Source organism: Mustela lutreola, chromosome 8, assembly GCF_030435805.1.
Source record: "Mustela lutreola isolate mMusLut2 chromosome 8, mMusLut2.pri, whole genome shotgun sequence".
In the NCBI taxonomy this organism is placed as follows: Eukaryota; Metazoa; Chordata; class Mammalia; order Carnivora; family Mustelidae; genus Mustela; species Mustela lutreola.
The window spans coordinates 146505132-146523588 of NC_081297.1; the positions used below are offsets into that span (position 1 = coordinate 146505132).

The window sequence follows — 18457 nt, forward strand, 5'->3', positions numbered from 1 at the left end:
GCTGCTCCAGGAGCAAACTACTTAAATAGCGTTGTCCACAAGATGACTTTAGACACGATGAGCACAGCGGGTGTGGCAGTGCTGCCCCCCTGTGCCATAAGATCGCATCCAGAGCAACACCTGGCGCGGGGGCGTGGGAGGCGGGATACGGCGCTTCCTCATCACTGAATTCATTCTTTCCCTTGCTTTTCCACACACACTCGTGACTCTCCCACAGCTGTCAGAGGTTTGAAAATGAGCAACTCACGGAAACATTTCACAGGCTCTGTCCGCACCCTAGGACGCGCTCCCTATCCACTCCCCCAGAGCTCAGGGCTGGTTCTTTCAATTTTTTTCTGAAAGACATCACTTCTTTTGAAATCAGAGAAAGCAGACAGCTTCAAAACCTTCTCTCTGTGCTTACGGAGCCTCGGGCCGTAAGAGGCTCGTTGATAAGGAACAGACCCCGAAGCAGGCACGGTAAAGGACTCAAATCATCCTGTCGAGAAGTAACATTTCTTTACTTTTTCTTTCTTTCTTGTTTTTTTAAAGATTTTATTTATTTACTTGACAGGCAGAGATCACAAGTAGGCAGAGAGGCAGGCAGAGAGAGAGAGGGGAAGCAGGCTCCCCACTGAGCAGAGATGCGGGGCTTGATCCCAGGACCCTGAGATCATGACCTGAGCCGAAGGCAGAGGCTTTAACCCACTGAGCCACCCAGGCGCCCCTATGTACTTTCTTCTCCCCAAGACTTTGCGGAGGTGTCATGGATATACAGGGAAATGCGCAAATGCTCCGCGGACAGGTCTACACCCGAGTGACTACCACCCAGGCCAACTCATGGACTATTTGCATCACCCCGTGCTTCCTGGTGCCCATACCCAGGCAAGATCTTCTCCTGCTGGGGGGAGCCGCTCTCAGCATAGGAAGGAGGTCACCTGTTTTTGAACTTCAAACACATGGATGCACCCTGTGTGCACTCTGGCCTCTCCACGTGACATTTTTAAGATACGTCCCCTCGGTCATTCTTTTTGATCGCTCCGTAGTATTGCATCATACAAATGCTTTCTGCATTCTCCTAACTCGTTACTTTTAAGGCTCTTTGTTGTTAGGACAGATTACATCTGCGTGCATTGCCCCGTGTGCCTGTCCCTTTATGGGAAAGACAGCAAGATCGGCAGGCATGCACGTGATGGGGTTGATCGAGAGCACACGGCGTGGGGCTCAGTTGCGGCCAGGAATTACGGCCCGCGCTCGTGAGATGTTTGTTCCTTGTCCATCATTAAGCGTATAAGGAACTGGCCTTTTTGGAAGCCACACTTCAAACCCAAAATCAAGTGGTTTTCTTCTATAGGGGCAGCGGCCCATAATCTGATTTTCCTAATTATTCCCCAATGTAAAGTGTGCGCAGAGCGACGGTGGGGGCTATCCTTCTGTAGTGTGCTAAGACGTGGAAGGCGGAGTTGATGAGGACAGGAGCGAAGGTCCCACTTCAGCTTCTTGTTAAATTATCTTTTTAATTAAAAACCAACACTTCCTAATCTTCAAGTGAATATTGATGTTTCCTGCTCTATAAACCAATCTGGAAAGTCGTTTTGGTTAGAAGACCGTGGAGGGAACACTGTGTAAAATCCCCAGGAGCCAGGCCAGTAAGCGAGGAGAATTTGCGGGGGGGGGGGGGGGTTGTATCATTGTCCCTCCTTCATCTAGCCCAGAAAAAAATATAAATCAGTCCACAGCCATCAAGTCAGTGTTTGACCTGCTGTCTGAGATGCACACGAGACAAGCCATTGCAACTCACACAGTAATTTAAGATAATCTTCAGGGGCCTGGGTGGCTCAGTGGGTTAAAGCCTCTGCCTTTGACTCAGGTCATGATCTCAGAGTCCTGGGATCGCTTCCCTCTCTCTCTCTGCCTGCCTCTCTACCTACTTGTGATCTCTCTCTCTGTGTCAAATAAATAAATAAAATCTTAAAAAAAAAAAAAAAAAGATAATCTTCAAAGCTGCCTTTAATACGAGATCATCCCCTTCTCCAGCCCAGAACGTGCGAGGGACAAACAGCGTGTGTGAATGCACACATTGTCGCTCTGCAGAAAAGGGAGTGATTGTAAACTTAACCAAGAAGTCGTTGCTTTGCAGGGATTTCTTGGTAATATATGATCATGTTTCTATACAAACAATTTCTATGGCATGCTAAGAACCCCGCGGTCACGTAAGGCCCAGTGGAGCTCCTCGAGGAACTGGGAATCACTTGGTTGCGGTGAGTAGTCCTGCTTGAAACAGGTGGACATTGTCAGGCTCAGGTGTGTTCTAGAGAAATTCGTTCATGGTGTAATGATGTTTTTAAAAGGAGGATTCCACACGTCTCTGCTGTTCATAGGAGCAGTTAAAAAGGGAAGATTGTAAGTTCTGTGCATTTGCTGGAAAGTTGGACGCACTGATGAACTATTCAAACAACTGATTACTGGTGGGGACGGGCACAGGACTGTCCCTCCGCTGCCAGTTCTGCGGGCCCAGGAGCATGGCTCTGCTCTGTTTCCCTTCCCACGCTACCTTTCCGCCCCCCCCCCCCCCTCCGCCAGGGCCTGTGGCTGTGCTGAGGGCCGCCAGAGGGAGAGGGTGTCTGTGGGCCTCCCAAGGCAGTGTGTGTCCTTCTTTAAACTGTCGGTTCTGTGCATCGCTTCTCAAAGGGGCCAGAGACCCCCACCTTTGATGACAGCATCCCTCCAGGATCGAGAGCACCATCTAGCCGAACTGTGCCACTGGGATGTCAATAACCCAGTTCGCAACCATTCTGTGTTTCCCCCAGTCTGGCTAGACACACCCCCAGTGGGGCCTTCCAAAGCCTCAGAGACCTCTGGCCCTCCGCTGTCTCTGACCCCGGCATCCAAATATTTTCCAAATGTCGTGGTTTGCAGCCCTCAAAGCTCACTGTTGTCTGTCCTTTCCCTCTGGTACCACTTTGGTACTTGGCCTTGGAGACTGGCCTGTTTCAGGAGCTTCTGAATTGCTCTCTGACCCTGGCTTTTGCTTCTATCCACCCTCGGCATCAATCCAACAGGTCAGGCCTCTGCTCAGACCCTCTCAGAGCCTTGGGGGGCTCCGAATGGGGCATGGTCGTGCTCTTCCCCACCCCAGATGCTCAAACCACACCAGGCCATGTGCCTTTTTTCTTGTCCCTTCACAACCCCGGGTGCCTGTCTTCACTCCGCGTTCTCTCCCTGTCCCTCTCCCCTCTGTCTGCTGCGTCTTCTCTCCCTTTACTGCACAACGGCCAAGGGTGATTTTACCCCATCCCAGGTCAGATGGCTCTACCCCCGCAAGCCTCCTCTCCCCCACCTCACTGGGTTCCTAACTGTATGGCCCGTGAGTCCTGAGTCACTGCAGGTTGCATGTGCTGTCCTGGAGGGCAAGTCTTTGTCCCTGTGGTCTGTGCACCCCCAGCGGGACGACAGGGCTCGGCACCCACTGACCTTTGCTGAACGGTGCGGGAGTTAGTGTGGCGGGCCCTGAGCGGGCACAGAGGAGAACGTTCAAGCCACATTTGGGACCCAGACTCTCCTGTCCTTCCCAGGGCACCTGCAGTCTCAGCCTGACCCCACCCCTCAGCCCTGGCCCAGGGGGAAACAGCCTTAAGTCTTCTGACTCCTAGTCTGAGGCTCCTTCCACCTGCGTCTCCCGGGATCTGTTCATGTCCCTCCTAAGTCACCCAGGGCCTGGAACTAGTACCACAGGCTCCCGCCTTACTCCTCCCCGCACGGTCCTGGTGTCTGCCACATCAAATAGGTACACCCAAACCTGATCGCATCATCCCAACCGGAAAATCCTTTCTCCGCTGGGCTTCCAGCATCTACAAGGCCCGCCTGGCCCTCTTTCCCCTTCTGCCCTCTCTGAAGCCTGGGCCCTGTCCCCTCTAGTTGCGCTCTTCTCTCTGCCTGAACACCCGGCCCTGAATCCAGGCCAGCCCGGCTCCTGGGCCTTCACATCACCTCTTGGGAAACACCCGGGGCTCCCCGCGCAAGTGTTCGCAGGACGCCCAGGGGCCGGCAGGGCCCACCACACCGCCGCTTCTTAAGAGCGGGGGCCGTTCACGGGGGTTCCCCCGGCCCCAGGCCCGGTTCTGGGCAGAAGCTCAACAAGTGAAATGACCCATCCCTGCGGTTCTTTGACGCACGTCGTCGCGCTCCCCGCAGGAGCCTTGGCACCGTCACCGGAGCCCGCGGGCGCAGGGCTCAAACGTGTAGGACGAAAGGTCGCAGGGAGCCCGGGGGCGGGGGGGGGGGGGGAGACGGTCCCACGCGGCCCTCGGGACCGAGCCCCTTCACTTCTCGGGGGGTGGGGGGAGAGGACGCGGTCCCGGGGGGTGGAAGTGGCAGAGCCGGGACCGCGCGCATCACCTCGGCGGCGGCGGCGGCGGCTCCAGGGCCGGGGGCGGGCGCGGGGCGGGGGCGGGCGCTGGGGCCGCGCCCCGCGGGCCCCTCCCCGGGCGGCCGAGCGGGCGGCGGCGGCGGCGACCCGGGCGGCTCCCACACGCGCTGCGCCCGCCGCTGTCCCCCGCGCCGCCCATGTCCTCCGCGCCGCTGCGCTCGCCCACCCCGCGGCCCCACAGGATGAAGAAGGACGAGTCGTTCCTGGGCAAGCTCGGCGGCACGCTGGCGAGGAAGAAGAAGGCCAAGGAGGGTGAGTGCGCCGGCCGCCGGCCTGCAGCCGCGCAGGCGTCCCCGAGCCTGGCCGGGACCACGCGTCCCCGCGCGCAGGCGCCCCCGCGCCCCCGCGCCCCGTGGGGTGGCTCCCGCCCCGCGCCAGCGGCCCCCGCGTCCCCGCCCCCTCCGGGCCCCGCGCGCGCGCGTCCCCGAGCTCTGCCGGGACCACGCGTCCCCGCCCGGCCTCGCCGGGGTGAGTCCCTGGCTTGCGCGCTCGGGTCCCCGCCGACCCCGCGCGGCGCGCCGCCGTGACCTTCGGGAGCGCCCTTGACCCTCGCTCGTTCCTCCTGCCCAGACCTTTAAACACTGGCGGGGAGTCTTCGCCGCCCGGCCGCCCCCTCCCGGGCGGTTTGCAGATGGCCGCTAGTGCGGAAGGGGGCCTTGGAGCGAGAGCCCGGGTCGCCCCCTCCCCCGCGCCCCCGCCCGCCGGAGTCGCCGTTGGCTCAGCCCGGCTGGAGAGCAGCCCCGCCTGCGGGCCCACTGCCCTCAGCCCTGCGTGTGACCGTCCTCGTGCTGCGCATTTGCTGGCCACTTCGGGCTGGCTGGGCACGGGCCAGGGGCCGGGTTGGTGTTTTGGGGGCGGGAGCCCCTGCAGGGGACTCGGCCCTCGCCCTGGAGCCGGGAGGAAGGAAAGGGGCGCTTCGAGTGCGGCCACCGGCCGGGGTGGGGGCGGGGGCGCCGCGACGGCGGGCGGCAGAGCTCCGCTCCCACTTCTGTGCTTGGGAAAATCATTCTAAAGAACTACCTGCCTCCTTTTACAGTTCTAAAGTTTTCTCAGAGTTGCAAGGGCCGGAACTTCGGCACCACTGTGTGTGTTTTAAATACACCGCTGTTGGCTGCCTCTTTGAGGACCGCATTCCTGAATTTTCCCCTTTGTTCAAGCCGGGAGATTCCTCCCCTGGGGCAGATTCCGGATGGGTCTGGGTGAGTCCTGCTTGGGAGGAAGGAGGAGCGGAAGAGGCCGCGGAGATAAGGCAGGTGGGGGAGAAGGCCCGGCCTCAGGCTGGTGTCGGGGAAGAAGGGGCAGGGAGAGGGATGTATGGACCGGTTTCCTAAAACCACGGAGGCTGACACGCCCCAGAAAGTCTCCTGGTAGCTCCAGGTTGAGTGAACCCCAAGGATGCATACCCGCGGGGACATCCGATCTCCATTCATCTCTCTAAGGGACCTGCGAATTTCTAGGGATGCGTGGGGAAGTGCATAGCCCCATGCATTCCCCTTGGGGATTTTTATGGAGGGGGGGAGGTGTGTACCCTGGCATTTCCCTTCAGGGAAGCTTTCACCAAATGACTTGATTCGGTTCCCTGTGGGTAGGGCCTTGTCAATCTTTTGGGGCTTCCAGACATCCCAGAACAAATTGGCCATTCCGCTTTTGCAAGCCTTACATTAGGATTTAAGGGCCCAAACTGGCGTATATTTGTTTCCTATCAAATGGTAAATGACAGTCACTCTTCTGTGTCATTCCTGCCGCCTCAGTGATGTGTGTTGTCAGCTGTTGCGATGTCGTCCTCACTACAAGTCATTCCTTGGGGACTTGGAACAATTACGAACAGAAATGCCGCTTCCCCTGTCCCAGTTTGTTTGGCCTGCAGAGAAGGGATGCAGGCCAGGCTCCTGCCTTCCGGGAACGCGGCGCCGGCTGAGACGAGCCCACGGACCAGAGCATGAGGATCCCAAGCGCTCTGAGGAATTTGCGAAAGTGTAGGAGGGACGAGAACGGCCCAGAGCAGGTCACACTTCACTTGGGATCAGAAGGAACTGGTGAAAGAAGTCTGTCACTGACTAGCAAGGCAGCGGAATGTTCTGGACTGTCATGGCTTTTTATGGGTGCCGTTTGTGCCCTTGGAATACAAAGAACACGTGCCTGAATAATGGGCTGGGCCCAAAGCGAAATGCTTCTTGTCTTTGGTTCTAGGAGCTCGTGTGTGTCTAGGGCATTGTGGGCCAGTCTGGTCCGCCTGGTGCACCGGGAATCCCGGTACCAGAGCATCCTGGGAAGAACATTGGGGACGTGAAGACAGCAGAAGGGCCAAGATGCTTGCAGTTGTGCTGTTGCTTTTGTGCGTGAGTTAGCCGGCTCCCCAGGCCTCGGTTCTCAAAGTTCGGTGCCTGGCCTGCTTGGGGTTCCCCCATATAAACAGAAGGCCGAAAACCCCTAAATGGGCTCAGATGCAGGAGTGGGGTGGGGGTTTGGAGGCTGGGCTGGGAAGGGGCTTCCCGCTGGTCTTCTGGGAAGTGGGCAGCAGAGAGGCAGAGGCTGGCTGATGAGGCCCTAATAACGGAGAGTTGTCAGCCCTCCAGCAGCCCTGCTGCCTTGGCTGCCTGCCCTCCTGAGCTCTGTGCTCTTGGCACAGTCTGTGAGGCGGGGCGGGGCCTGGCCCCCATGGGCTGACCCGCATTTGCCTACCCCCGAACATCAGGAAGAGGGTGGGTGCTCAGAGGTCGCTGGGTGCTGTCAGGTGCTGTGGGGTTTCGTTTTCCTTTTTGTTAGAAGGTTGACAGTGAGTTGGGGAGCCTGGGCGGTGGTGAGGCCCCGGTAAGGGAGGGTGTGAAGATTCAGGGAGGTCAGGATTCGGGGAGCCTGCGGGGCTTGGACTCCACCCGCATCGGCAGAACTCGTGGTTGTGACAGGGCACGGAGGGACACGTGGGGTGAACGTCCCGTCATCTTCAGGCGAGGTCGTTTTAGGAAATGCGTTGCCCTGGGCTTTGGAGGAACCAGTGCAGGAAGAGCGCGTGGCTGAATTTGCGGCGTGATTCAGGCTGACAGGCTCCGGGAGGGAACCACTTCGGGTCACGTGGTGTCCTGCTTCAGAAAACAGAACTGTGACTAACTGCGGATGTCGGAAAAGGGTGGGAAGAGCGCTTAACAAGCCCACGGCTCCCCCAGAAGGCCTGGGGCAACTTACTAAAAGCTGGTTTGCACAGACTCCTCTCGCCGGGTCCTCCTCATGACCTCGGATGGAAGGCCCCAGAGATCCAGCAGGCCTGGAGGTGGGGCCAGGGGCACCCCAGGTGCTGCAGCTGCCCTGTCAAGTCTCCCTAGAGGGGTGCAACCAGCCTGGCCCTGGATGGAAGGGGCCCCGTGGGGGGGCCTCCCCGTCCTCTGCACTGAGGACCTGCCCTCATCCCAGACACCAGCAACCAAAGGCCAACCTGGAGGCTCTGTCCCTCCTTTACTCCGAGGAAGGAAATGTTTAGGAAGTTCCTGTTCTCTGTTTTTTTATTTGTTTCTGTAAATGTCCTTTTTTTTTTTTTTTTTTTTTTTTTTTTTAAGATTTATGTATTTATTTGAGAGAGAGAGAGAGAGTGATCACGAGCAGGGTGAGAGCTAGAGGGAGAAGCAGATTCTGGCTGAGCGGGGAGCCCGATGTGGGACTTGATCCCGGGATCCCAGGATCCCAGGATCGTGACACGAGCCCAAGGCAGATGCTTAACCAGCGGAACCCCCCAGGCGCCCCTATAAATGTCCTTTTCTCAAGCAGACTTAGGCTCCCGTTCCCTGATGACTTGCAGACCTTCAGCATATCTTCATGTGCGTGTGCGCCGTCTGGATGTCCCCTTTGATGAGGTGCTGTCTGTTCACATCTTTGGCTCGTTTTTTAAATCAAAGTTGTTTGATGTCTTAGTGTTGGATTTTACAAGTTCCGTGTCACTTAGCTGCAGATCCTTTCCCCGACGAGCCTTCTGCAGGGCCTTGCTTCTGGCCTGTGCTGGTCCTCTGCTTCTCTCCCAGGTCATCTTCCAAGCGTCGTCTTCCAAGCGTTGGGTGCAGAAGCACCAATCCATGAGCACGGTGTTCGTGGTGCCCTTCCTGGGGATCTGCGCTCAAGGGATCACCGGGCGGCTGTGACCTTGCCCTGTGGGTTGAAATGATTACGCTTCTTTTCTTTAATAACGCGTGGGAGAGAATATTCTCTGCACCACCCTGTCAGCCCCTCTGATCACCGTGACTTTTACAGAGCGATCTGCTGTGTGGACGCTGCGTGGAGCCCCGCGCAGCCCACTTGAACGCTGCTCCTTAATCACAGGACCCGATGCAGTAGTGCCTGCACAGAGATGTTCTGTGGTTGCGTCCTGCGACATGGACAATCTTAATTAATGGCAAGGTCTATGCAGGGGTGACATTCCCCCTCACTTTGTACTTGAGAGAACACAACCGAAGCCAGTAGCCACGTCACTGGTTGAAACCGGTGGTTCTCAGCTGGGGGTGATTCTGCCCCCCCGGGGATGCTGTGGGTATCCCCTAACATCGCTGATAAGAGCGGCAGTGTGGACAAGTCAGGCTGCTTCCTTCCCAGGTGGTCTCCAGAACTCCAGGGGAAGACCGAGGAGCCCTCGGGGGTGGGGAAGCTACTCTGGGACCCCAGGCCTGGGGCTCAGCATCTGGGGCTCTCTGGTCAGTTCCTCGAAGGGAGGGGGAGAATCCATGGGGCGCCCTGGCCCCGGGCACTGGTCACGGCCTCCTGGTGAGCAAGTTCAATCCTGAGGGGGGGCAGATTCTTAGAGGGGGAGTCTGGGTGAGAGCTCCTACCTAGAAGATAACAAGGTTTTGAATTTTCCGTGAAAGCTTGGAGGGCACGTGGCCAGAAACCCCCAAAGGGGGAGGTGAAGGCTGCTCTTCCCTTCCAGGATAGTAGAGGAAGGGGGTGCCCCGACCTGGGGTCTAAGGACGCAGGTGGAGGAGTCTCTGCACTCCTCTGGCAGGCGGGGAGCCGGTGGTGGGGCAGCAGTGACGTCCTCCGAGCTGGTGACCGTGACCGGGGAGGGGACACAACCTGAGCGTGGTTCTGCGTGCCAGCTGGAGGAGGGGGTCCCTGGTTGCATGTAAAAGATGACTGGGAATCAGCCAGAGGAGGGGGTCGAGTAGGGGGCTTCCCTCCCGGGGCGCTGGAGGAGACCCCACTAAGCCCCTTTTCGAGAAGGGCAGGCAGTTCATAGCAGCTGGGCTGTGGTGTGGCGTGTGGGTCGTAGTCAGCCAGGTGGGTGTTCCTGTAGAAGGTCTGGAGGCTGCAGTGGGTACCGTGGGCGCAGTGTGCGGGAGTGGGCCACCGTGGGAAGGTGGGGGGTGGGCAGGTGCCGGCGGGCTTCCCCCAGGCAGTGCCTCGGCTTTCCCGGGGGACAGTGCGGAGGGAGCCACTGTGGCGAGGCCTCTCCCCTCTAAGAATGAAGACACTTGGCAGGAACACAGAGTAGCTGAGGCGGCCATCCGCGGGGCCCGGCTCACATACCTGGGTCCGTCCGTGGTAGTCTGCAGCTGGTCCGGGACGTTATGCCGACTGGGGCGTGACTTCTCTGTGCTCTTACAGCAGATCTCAACAGCCCTCTGGTTTACCTTTAAAAAATAAAAACGGACTAGTGTGTTTCTTTGTGGCAACATACAGGAAAAGGATTTGTAATGAGTCTGGTCTCTGGGCAGGGACAGGAGGGCTCTTGGAATTCTCTGCCATCTCCGGGCGCTCATGTGATCGCCTTGGCTGGGACCCTTGGAACATCAAGTGCAGGTCATGTTTAAGGTCTGTTGGCCTCTTTCTCTGTGAGAACGCAGAGTGGCTGGTGAGCCCGTGGAGGGATATGAGTAGGTGAGGACCAGAGCCACGGACGTGGTGAGTTCTGGAACGGTCTGTCGTCAGAGAAGCCCGTGTAGGTCCTGTTTGGATCTGTTGGGCCCGTGAGGTTCTCCGCAGAGCCTGTCGCGGAGGAGAGAAGCAGGGAAGCGGTCCCTTTTCGGAGACCCAAATGCCTCTTCTTGGAGCTGCTTCTGACCAAGGTGGGGGGCAGCTCAGCGTGGGGCAGGAAATGCACGGTCTCTGCTCACCTCCTGGATTACAGCGTATTCCTTGGGGGCGGTGGGGTGGAACTCACTGGAAACCACGGTTCTGCTTTTCCTCTGTCTGGCGGAGAGGAAGCGGTGTTCAGGGGGAGCTTTGTGACGCTTCCTTTGATTATTACCCTGATGGCAATTTTCAGATCCAGCCTGCTCCCTCTTTGTTTTGTGGATGTTTAGTGGGGGGGGGGAGGGGAACATGTACAAGAGAAACACACGTGGGCACATCGTTTGTACCAAACTGGGCTTTCGTTTTCGGTGGCCTACCAGAGCCCCTTGGCACCTTTGCTTTGGTAAGAAAGGGAAATTGATTCTGGGTCCAGAGCCGTGACTCTGACGTTCCTTATCTTCCTGTCCTGAGACGGCCTCTTTAAGAACAGCTAACTCGGTGCGGTTCTCCTAGCATCTTGGCTGTCCCTGTGTGGTCCCCAAGGAGGAGTCGGGTCGCCCTGGCAACCCCACGCTTATTAGCCAAGCTCTGCTTTGAATTCTGGTCTCTGCTCCCCGGAATGAATATTTATCTCACGTCCTGAAGTTAGTTTACCAGCCCGCTCCCTGTCCGGTCGTCAGAATAATTAAGGGATGTTTATAAGATGTAAGTGGGTAAGCGCATGCTGTGAGCAGTTTCAAGTGCTTTTTGCGATTGATTTCCGCCTGCTGTGGTCGGCGCAGGGCAGGTAACGTTACCTACCGATTCTCCTCCGGTTTCCAAGTAGGCGGTTCCATCACATAAAAGACGTGCCCTAAGGAAGCCTGTTTTCTCTTTGGCTCAGCTCTACACTTTTTAGGTTTCAGATGCAAAAATCACTTTACTTCCTAGTGAGCGTATTTGCTATTTATTATAGTACATGGGGCTGACGGACCGGTTCATGAGCCGAGGGGTCCCCTGCGAACGTGTGGGAGCGGTGCGGTCAATCTCCTTCCCTGCGCTAATTGCTGTGGGGGAGCGTGCCATGGAACGCACGACGTTCTAGAAGTTTCGGGGAGCTTTTGCATCCTTGAGCTCTTCTTGGTGACACGTGCTCAGATGAGAGCTGCTCTCTCGTTCTAACGGAGCCGCAGGTTCTAGCGTCGTCTGCCGGGCTCACAGCCCCTGGGAGTCACGGGATGGGTTCGGGGAAGCGCGGGGAATCCTTGGCTTTTCTACCTGCTGTGAGAGTTCGGGGCTGCGGGAACCCCTTTGAGGCTCCGTGGGCGCCTCTCTCAGTCATTCGTGAGGTGGAGAAGCAGGGAAGTGGGTAAGTGGCTGCGTGCTTTCGAGCTGGTGTGTCCTCGCTGTTCCCCAGAAAGGCAGCGTGCTCCATGGGGAGGCTGTGGGCAGGGGGCCCAGCCGGCGGTCGGCTCGTCTTCTTGCTGGTCGGGTCCTGCTGCGTCGTCCCCGAGCCTCTTTCCCTGTGGGCCTTGCATGGAGGTGAAGGCCTACCAGCGATCTGGGGGAGAGCTCAGGCAGTGAAGGTGTTGGCAAGGAGGCCGTTGACACGGACACCAGAGCTGCTCGGCTAGTGGCAGAGCAGGGGTGGCAGAGCGGCTTCCCCTGGAGAGCAGACTCAGCTGGGTGTGTGATGACTGCGTGCCCCTGTGTTAAGAAGGATCCTGAGGCTGCGTCTGGGCTTCTCGGAGAAAGAACACTGATTCTGACAGATGCGGTTTCAGCAGCCCTGGCTGCTGCTTTCTCATTGTGTTCCAGGAAGCAGCTAGGTGGCTGCTGGTAACAAAGTTACTAAGTCCTTTAAAAACAGGCTTTTGTGGCTGCCTGGATGGCTCAGTGGGTTAAAGCCTCTGCCTTCGGATCAGGTCATGATCTCAGGGTCCTGGGATCGAACCCTGCATCGAGCTCTCTGCTCAGGAGGGAGCCTGCTTCCTCCTCTTTCTCTACCTGCTGCTCTGCCTACTTGTGATCTCTGTCTGTCAAATAAATAAATAAAATCTAAACCCCTCCCCCCACCAAAAAAACAAAACAGGCATGTGAGGGATGCTGGGGGTCTCCTTCTGGCCCAGCGTGACCAGGAGGCACCATGCCTGTGCCGGCGAGGTGTGAGCTGCAGAGAAAACGGCAGGTTCCTTGCATTTGCCAAGCAGTTGGTATGTCTGAGTTGGACACTGTGTCCCTGGGGAGGGAGGCCAGCTCAGCAGCAGGAGGGAGTCTTGGCCACCTCGGCCTCCGATGGTGTTTCCTCGCCAGCTCAGATCCTTGGAACGGCTGGCAAACCCAAAGCAGTTCTATGCTTTCGTGTGAGTAGTGGAATGTGGACTCATTTCAGCTCAGGCGTTTTGCAAAAGGTTCTTGGTTTGGGTCTTTGAACATTTACTTCTTAGGGCAACCGGAATCCATCACGAATGTTGGTTTCCCCCCGAGTAAGGCCCTCTGAATGGTTTATGCCTGTTGTTAAAAAAGTTACGCACATTCATACTTTCAGTTGAAGGCTTGTAATTCCAAAGGATCTAGGCTTTGCTCTCTCAGTCGGTTCTTAAGAAGTGAAGGAGGGAGCAGACGTTCCCTGACTCCGTGAATCCAGGCCTCGAAGCAGCTGCCGGGTTCTCAGTGGAACCGTGGTCGCCCTCTGTGTCCGCTGCTTCCCTGGTCACCCACCGCGGCATCCGCCAGAACCAGGCAGGTTCTGGTAGGCAGACGGAGAGCGGCCTCACATCAGCAGGGAGGGAGGAACCCCGTGCCTGTGGTGTTTGTAGCTCATGGTTCATACAGGCGGAATGCAGGGGAACCCTTCCCCAAAGCTTCACCCATCTCTTTTTTTCCTTGTTTTTGAAAATTAATGGTGTGTTTCAAAGCGAGAACGAGTCCATACTTGATAGTGGATCGATAGAAGATCATCAGAGAAGTGAGGGACAAAAAACTTAAAGGAAAAAAAAAAGCCAGAATGTTGTCTCCAGCCAAGCTCCTGGCTACGCCGCGGGACCCCCTCTCAGGCTCACCCGAGGCAGGAAGGTGGGTGCTACGTGCTTGTTCCCATTTTGCGGATGAGCAGACAGGGGCACAGAGAAGCGCGGACCCTTGCAGAGATTAAAACCCCCCAGCATCCCGGCGTGGGGGTGCACAGCCTTGCCACCCGGAGAGGTGATTCACCTGTAATCGTCCTAGCTGGTTCGCGGTAAAGCCGCTTTCTTCTCTGCCACTGGCGATGCGCTCGGCCATGGGGGCAGGAAGACGCTCTCGAGAAGACAGATGAGATCCCTTCTGTACTGCCTGGACTCGTTGGCCTTTGCAGACAGAAGACAGACCCCTGGAGGCTGCAGTCCAGATCCTCGCTCACTCGTCTCCTGCCCCACCACCGGCCAGCCCCGCCCTCCCCATCTGCCTTGGCTGGGGCCCTCACGAACACTGTCCCTCTGTGCCCAAGCCCTTTTGCCCTTCGGCTTTATGTTGATCCAGCAGGTGGGGGCCCCTCTCTGCCCCCCGGGAATCGCCACGTCCTGCATGCACCTGCTGGGGTTGATGTCTCAGTGCCCAGTGATGATAAATGATCTGCGGCCGTGGAAGGTGGTCCTTGTGTGTTTGCTGAGTCAGCAGGACACCGTCTCGGTGGCAGTTAGGGTCGTGGATCTCGGGGCCCGACTTCCAGGGTTTGAACCAATCTTGCTGTGCTTGCGGCTTTGGCCTTGGGGAAGTACTTCCCTACCCCCTGCCTCAGTTTCCTCTTCTGTAAAGAGTACTTAACCCTAGGGTTACCAGGGGTCTTCAAGGATTCTGGTAACTGTTCTCCAATCACCAGCTGTGGCTCCGACATCAGTCCCGATGTGGGGCTTACCAGCTGGGTGGCCTATAATTCAGCTTCATTCTGACAGCGTCCACTGCCAGACAGTGTCGTTGGGCCCACGGGTGAGGGGCCCAGCCCTACAAGACTGCCCGCCGCCCTTCAGACGCAAGTTGAAAGTCTGGGTCCTCACCCGTGCTGCTGACCACCGGTTACAAGTCGGAGGCTCCCGTGACCCTGTCCTCGGGGGTCCATGAATTAATTTGCTAGGGTAATTCGCAGAGGTCGGGGAAGCCTTTCGCTCGTCATCGCGCCGGCTCCCGTGCCAGGGCGCATTCAGGAGCAGCTTCATGGAAGAGAGGCAGAGGGGCAGTGTGGGGAGGGGTAGGGGTGGTGTAGGAGGGTTGAAGAGTTCCAGCTCTCTAAGCCCAGAGTTGGTTCCCCTGGCAACCAGCCCTTTCCTGAGGTGACTGTCTCTCTCATCGCTTAGGAAATTGCTAGTGTTTTAGGAACTCTGGGCCAGGAACTGGGATGGAAACCAATCATACATGTTTCTTACTGTAACTCCCAGTTCTCACAATTCCTGAAACACGTGTCTGAGAAAGGACTGGCGTCCACGATTTGTAAAGAACTCCCACAGCTTGGTGATTAAAAAAAAAGACAAAACCCAATAAAAGAATAGATAAAAGGTCTGGACAGACGTTCCACCAAAGATGTACGGATGGCCAGTATGCTTCTAGAAAGGCATCCTTAGTGATCCAGGAAATGAACCACAGAGAGGAGAACCAGATACACCCCACACCCACCGGGACAGCTGACATGGTCACCCGTGCCTTGGTGGGGATGTGGGGCCGCTGGAGCTCTTCGTCGTTTCGGGGCTGGAACAGGGGTGCAAACTTAGGAAGTCAGTTCGGTTGTTTCTTTAGAAACTAAACATGCATCCATCCCCCCCGCCCATGACTCAGCAGTTCCAATCTGAGATATGGACTCAAGAAATGGAAGGCTATGTCCATGAGAAGGCTTGCACAGAAGCTTCATAGCAGCTTTATTCATAACAGCTAAAGGTTGGAAGGACCTCAGCTGTCCATCAGTAGGAGCATGGAGGCGTGGGCAGGGGGTTGTTCCTACGGCAGGAGACTGTGAGCCAATAGGAAGGGATAAAGTATGGTACGAAGTGATCGCAGCAACCCAGCGACTTGCAAAACCGCTGGGCCTGAGAAAGAACTAGACCCCACCGAGGGCACCGTGCGGTGCCATTTCTGTGAAGTTCTCCAGTGGATAAAGCGAAGCGATGGTTGTCTCTGCGGTGGGGATGGGGCTTGCCTAGGGATGCCCTCCATTCTGATGAGAGTTTGAGATACACAGGCACCTGCACTTAAGAGTGTGTGTTTCGGGACACCTTGGTGGCTCAGTTAAATGTCTGTCTTCGGCTCAGGTCATGATCCCAGGGTCCTGGGATCGAGTCCCACGTTGGGCTCCCTGCTCAGCGGGGAGTCTGCATCTCCCTCTGCCTGCCGCTCCCCCTGCTTGTGCTCTCTTTCCCTTTCTCTGACAAATAAATCAAAAAATCTTAAAAAAAAGTGTGTGTTTCATTGTATGCAAACTTTAACTCAAAAGAAAATCAGATCTAAAGAAAATAAATAAAGACTAGTTAGGGATACGTGTGCTTAGAGGGAAGGGTATCCCTGTCTGCACCTCACTTTGAAATGTATACAAGATAAGATGGTGCCGTAGGTCGATTAATGGCCCCCAAAGATGTCCACATCTGGGTACCTAGAACCTGTGACTCCATCTCCTTCTGCAGTCAAGAGGGACTTTGCATATGTGATTAAGGAATTTGAGATGGGGACATTATCCTAGAGTGTCCAGGTTGACACAAGGTCGTTATAAGAGGGAGGGGAGTCCGTGTAAGGGGAAGAGAGGTGTCAGCGGAGTGAGGTGGGGCCGGAAGCCAAGGGCTGTGGGCACCTCTAGAAGCTGGAAAGCAAACACGTTCTCCTTACCCCTTCCAGAAAGAACGCAGCCCTGCCGACGCCTTGATTCTAGCCATTTTGGCCCCCCCCCCCATAACTCTAAGATACTACATTTGTGTTGCTTCAAGGCACCACATTGGTGGTAACTTGTTGGGGCTGCCAGAGGAGAGGCGTGCAGAGGGATTGCCGGGTAGAGAACTGGATGCGTGGATACATAATGAAACAGTTAGAGAGAAGTGTTAGTGTGGGCTCCACGCTAAGGCAGGAGGGTAGACAGATGTCAGTGTCAAGTTCTTTACACAATGGTGTTTGGAAATTTTTTTTTTTTTTTTTGAGAGCGAGGGAGCAAGACAAGAACGAGGAAGAGCACGAGCAGGAGGGAGGTGCAGAGGGAGAGGGGGAAGCAGACTCCCCACTGAGCAGGGAGCCGGACATGGGGCTCGATCCCTGGACCCCGGGATTAAGACCTGAGCGGAAGGTGGACGCTTAACTGACTGAGATACCCAGGCGCCCCATTCGTGTGAAAATCCTGATAATACAGTATTGGGAGAATTGCCTGGGCCAGGCATAGGAAGCAAGCCCTCCATGGTGTTAGCTGTCCTTATGACCCCCACCGCCACTCCCCAGCTCGCCATGTTGCCATCACATACAGCAGACGTGCAGGGAAAGAACAGGGGACTAGCTGGTGGTAAATGGGCAGGATACTGAGAGGAGACAGGAACTTAGGTGTGGGGCTGAGAGCTCGGGACCTGGGGGCTTGTCCCTTACAGTGGTTGTAATTTCTGCCTGTCCCCTGCTCGGGTGTAGCCTGCAGACATTTGCAGCCGCACTGAAGACACGGTGCCCTGGGAGCTGTCATCTTCCAGCATCGAGCTCTGCTGCTGCTTCTGAGAATGTCTACACTTTGTTAGGGAAGAGTGTTTTAGTTAAGTCTAACTAGAAAACATATTATTAGTATAATGAGATTTTAATGATTTGAAATTTTGTTGGAGCAGCACGCAGAATTTCAATCTTATTGTGTGCAGCTGGGCTTTGCTTTTATTTTATTTTTTGCTGGGGCCTCATTGCACGTTTCTACAATTATTTAGTTTTTCTCTCTTAGAGCCCGGCTTTTAGGCTGCTCCTAATTTTCTTGCTTAGCAGATCCCCTTGGAAAAAAGAAAAAAGAAATTATCTTTTCGGTACACACTTAGTTGGCTTATATCTGATCCAGGGTAGGAGTGTTGTCCCCGAAGGAGATGTACGTTTGTGGAAGGGTTCAGTTGACATTCGGCTCGTGATTCAGAATCGCCAGGGAGCAGGAACAACCCGAATGCCCTTCAGCAGATGAACACGTAGACACAATGCGGTGTGTCGGTACAGTGGAATACTATTCGGCAGTAAAAAGGAATAAGGCACTGAGAGTAGCCGCAGCAGGGACGGGCCTTGACAGCAGGACACAAAGGGGCACGTGTTGTGTGAATCCACAGTTAGGAAGTGTACAAATAGACAAATCCACAGAGGAAAGTACTAATTAGTGTTTGCAGTGGGCTTGTGGGGGGAGGAATGGGGCGTGTCTGCTAATGACAGGTCTGCTAGTGCAGGGTTTCTCTCTGGGGTAGTGACGATGTTCCTGGTGATGGCTTCACCGCCGGCGAATATCCTGATACTCACGGAGTCGCACACTTGTCAAGGGCGGATTCCGTGGCGTGTGAATTCTGTGTCCATCCAGCAGTTCGGAAAAACAGTGCTGGGCTGGGAGCAGAGCCCGAGCTTGTCAGTCTCTCTCCACCTTGCGTCCGTGCCCTTGTGTATTTCCAAGGTGGGGTCTTTTTTTTTTTTTTTAATTCTTAAAGATTTTATTTATTTATTTGACAGAGAGAGAGATTACAGGTAGGCAGAGAGGCAGGCAGAGAGAGAGGGAGAAACAGGCCCGCTGCTGAGCAGAGAGCCCGACACGGGGCTCTATCCCAGGACCGTAAGATCATGACCTGAGCAGAAGGCAGAGGCTTAACCCACTGAGCCACCCAGGTGCCCCCCAGGGTGGGGTCCTTAACCTGGGTGAGGATGGGTGATTCGGACAGACGTGGGCTGGTTGAGCCTTCCTCCTCATCGTCCTGTCCCCGTCTCTTCCCTGGTGGCCGCTGTCCCCTGATGTTTGCTCAGAGGGTCTTATCTGTCACCAGTACAATGCTTTGGGGCAGGTATGGTGGGAACAGGGACCCCCAGCCATGGCGTGCACAGTCTTGCCTGAGCTTGTGTGCTTAGGAGGGTGAATTTGACGAG

General features: G+C 56.1%; 1 protein-coding gene and 1 long non-coding RNA gene across 4 annotated transcripts in view; one reads left to right on the forward strand and one right to left on the reverse strand.

The window, feature by feature from the left end:
* The first annotated feature begins 4460 nt into the window (after nucleotides 1-4460).
* The window catches only part of PARVB (parvin beta), a 93022-nt gene continuing 79025 nt past the window's right edge, over nucleotides 4461-18457 (forward strand). For 2 of the 3 annotated variants that reach the window (XM_059187215.1, XM_059187214.1), the window contains exon 1: nucleotides 4461-4660. In XM_059187215.1, coding sequence (XP_059043198.1) covers nucleotides 4546-4660 — 115 coding nt within the window. In that variant the 5' untranslated portion in view covers nucleotides 4461-4545. Of the gene's footprint in view, nucleotides 4661-10343; nucleotides 10453-18457 lie in introns of those variants that run through there. The other variant, XM_059187213.1, reaches the window with a different exon arrangement.
* On the reverse strand, nucleotides 7969-10565 carry LOC131839596 (uncharacterized). Its single transcript, XR_009357006.1, has 3 exons — nucleotides 10501-10565; nucleotides 9914-10017; nucleotides 7969-8542 (listed from the first exon to the last, which is right to left on the reverse strand). It is a non-coding gene; the product is annotated as an uncharacterized LOC131839596 (long non-coding RNA).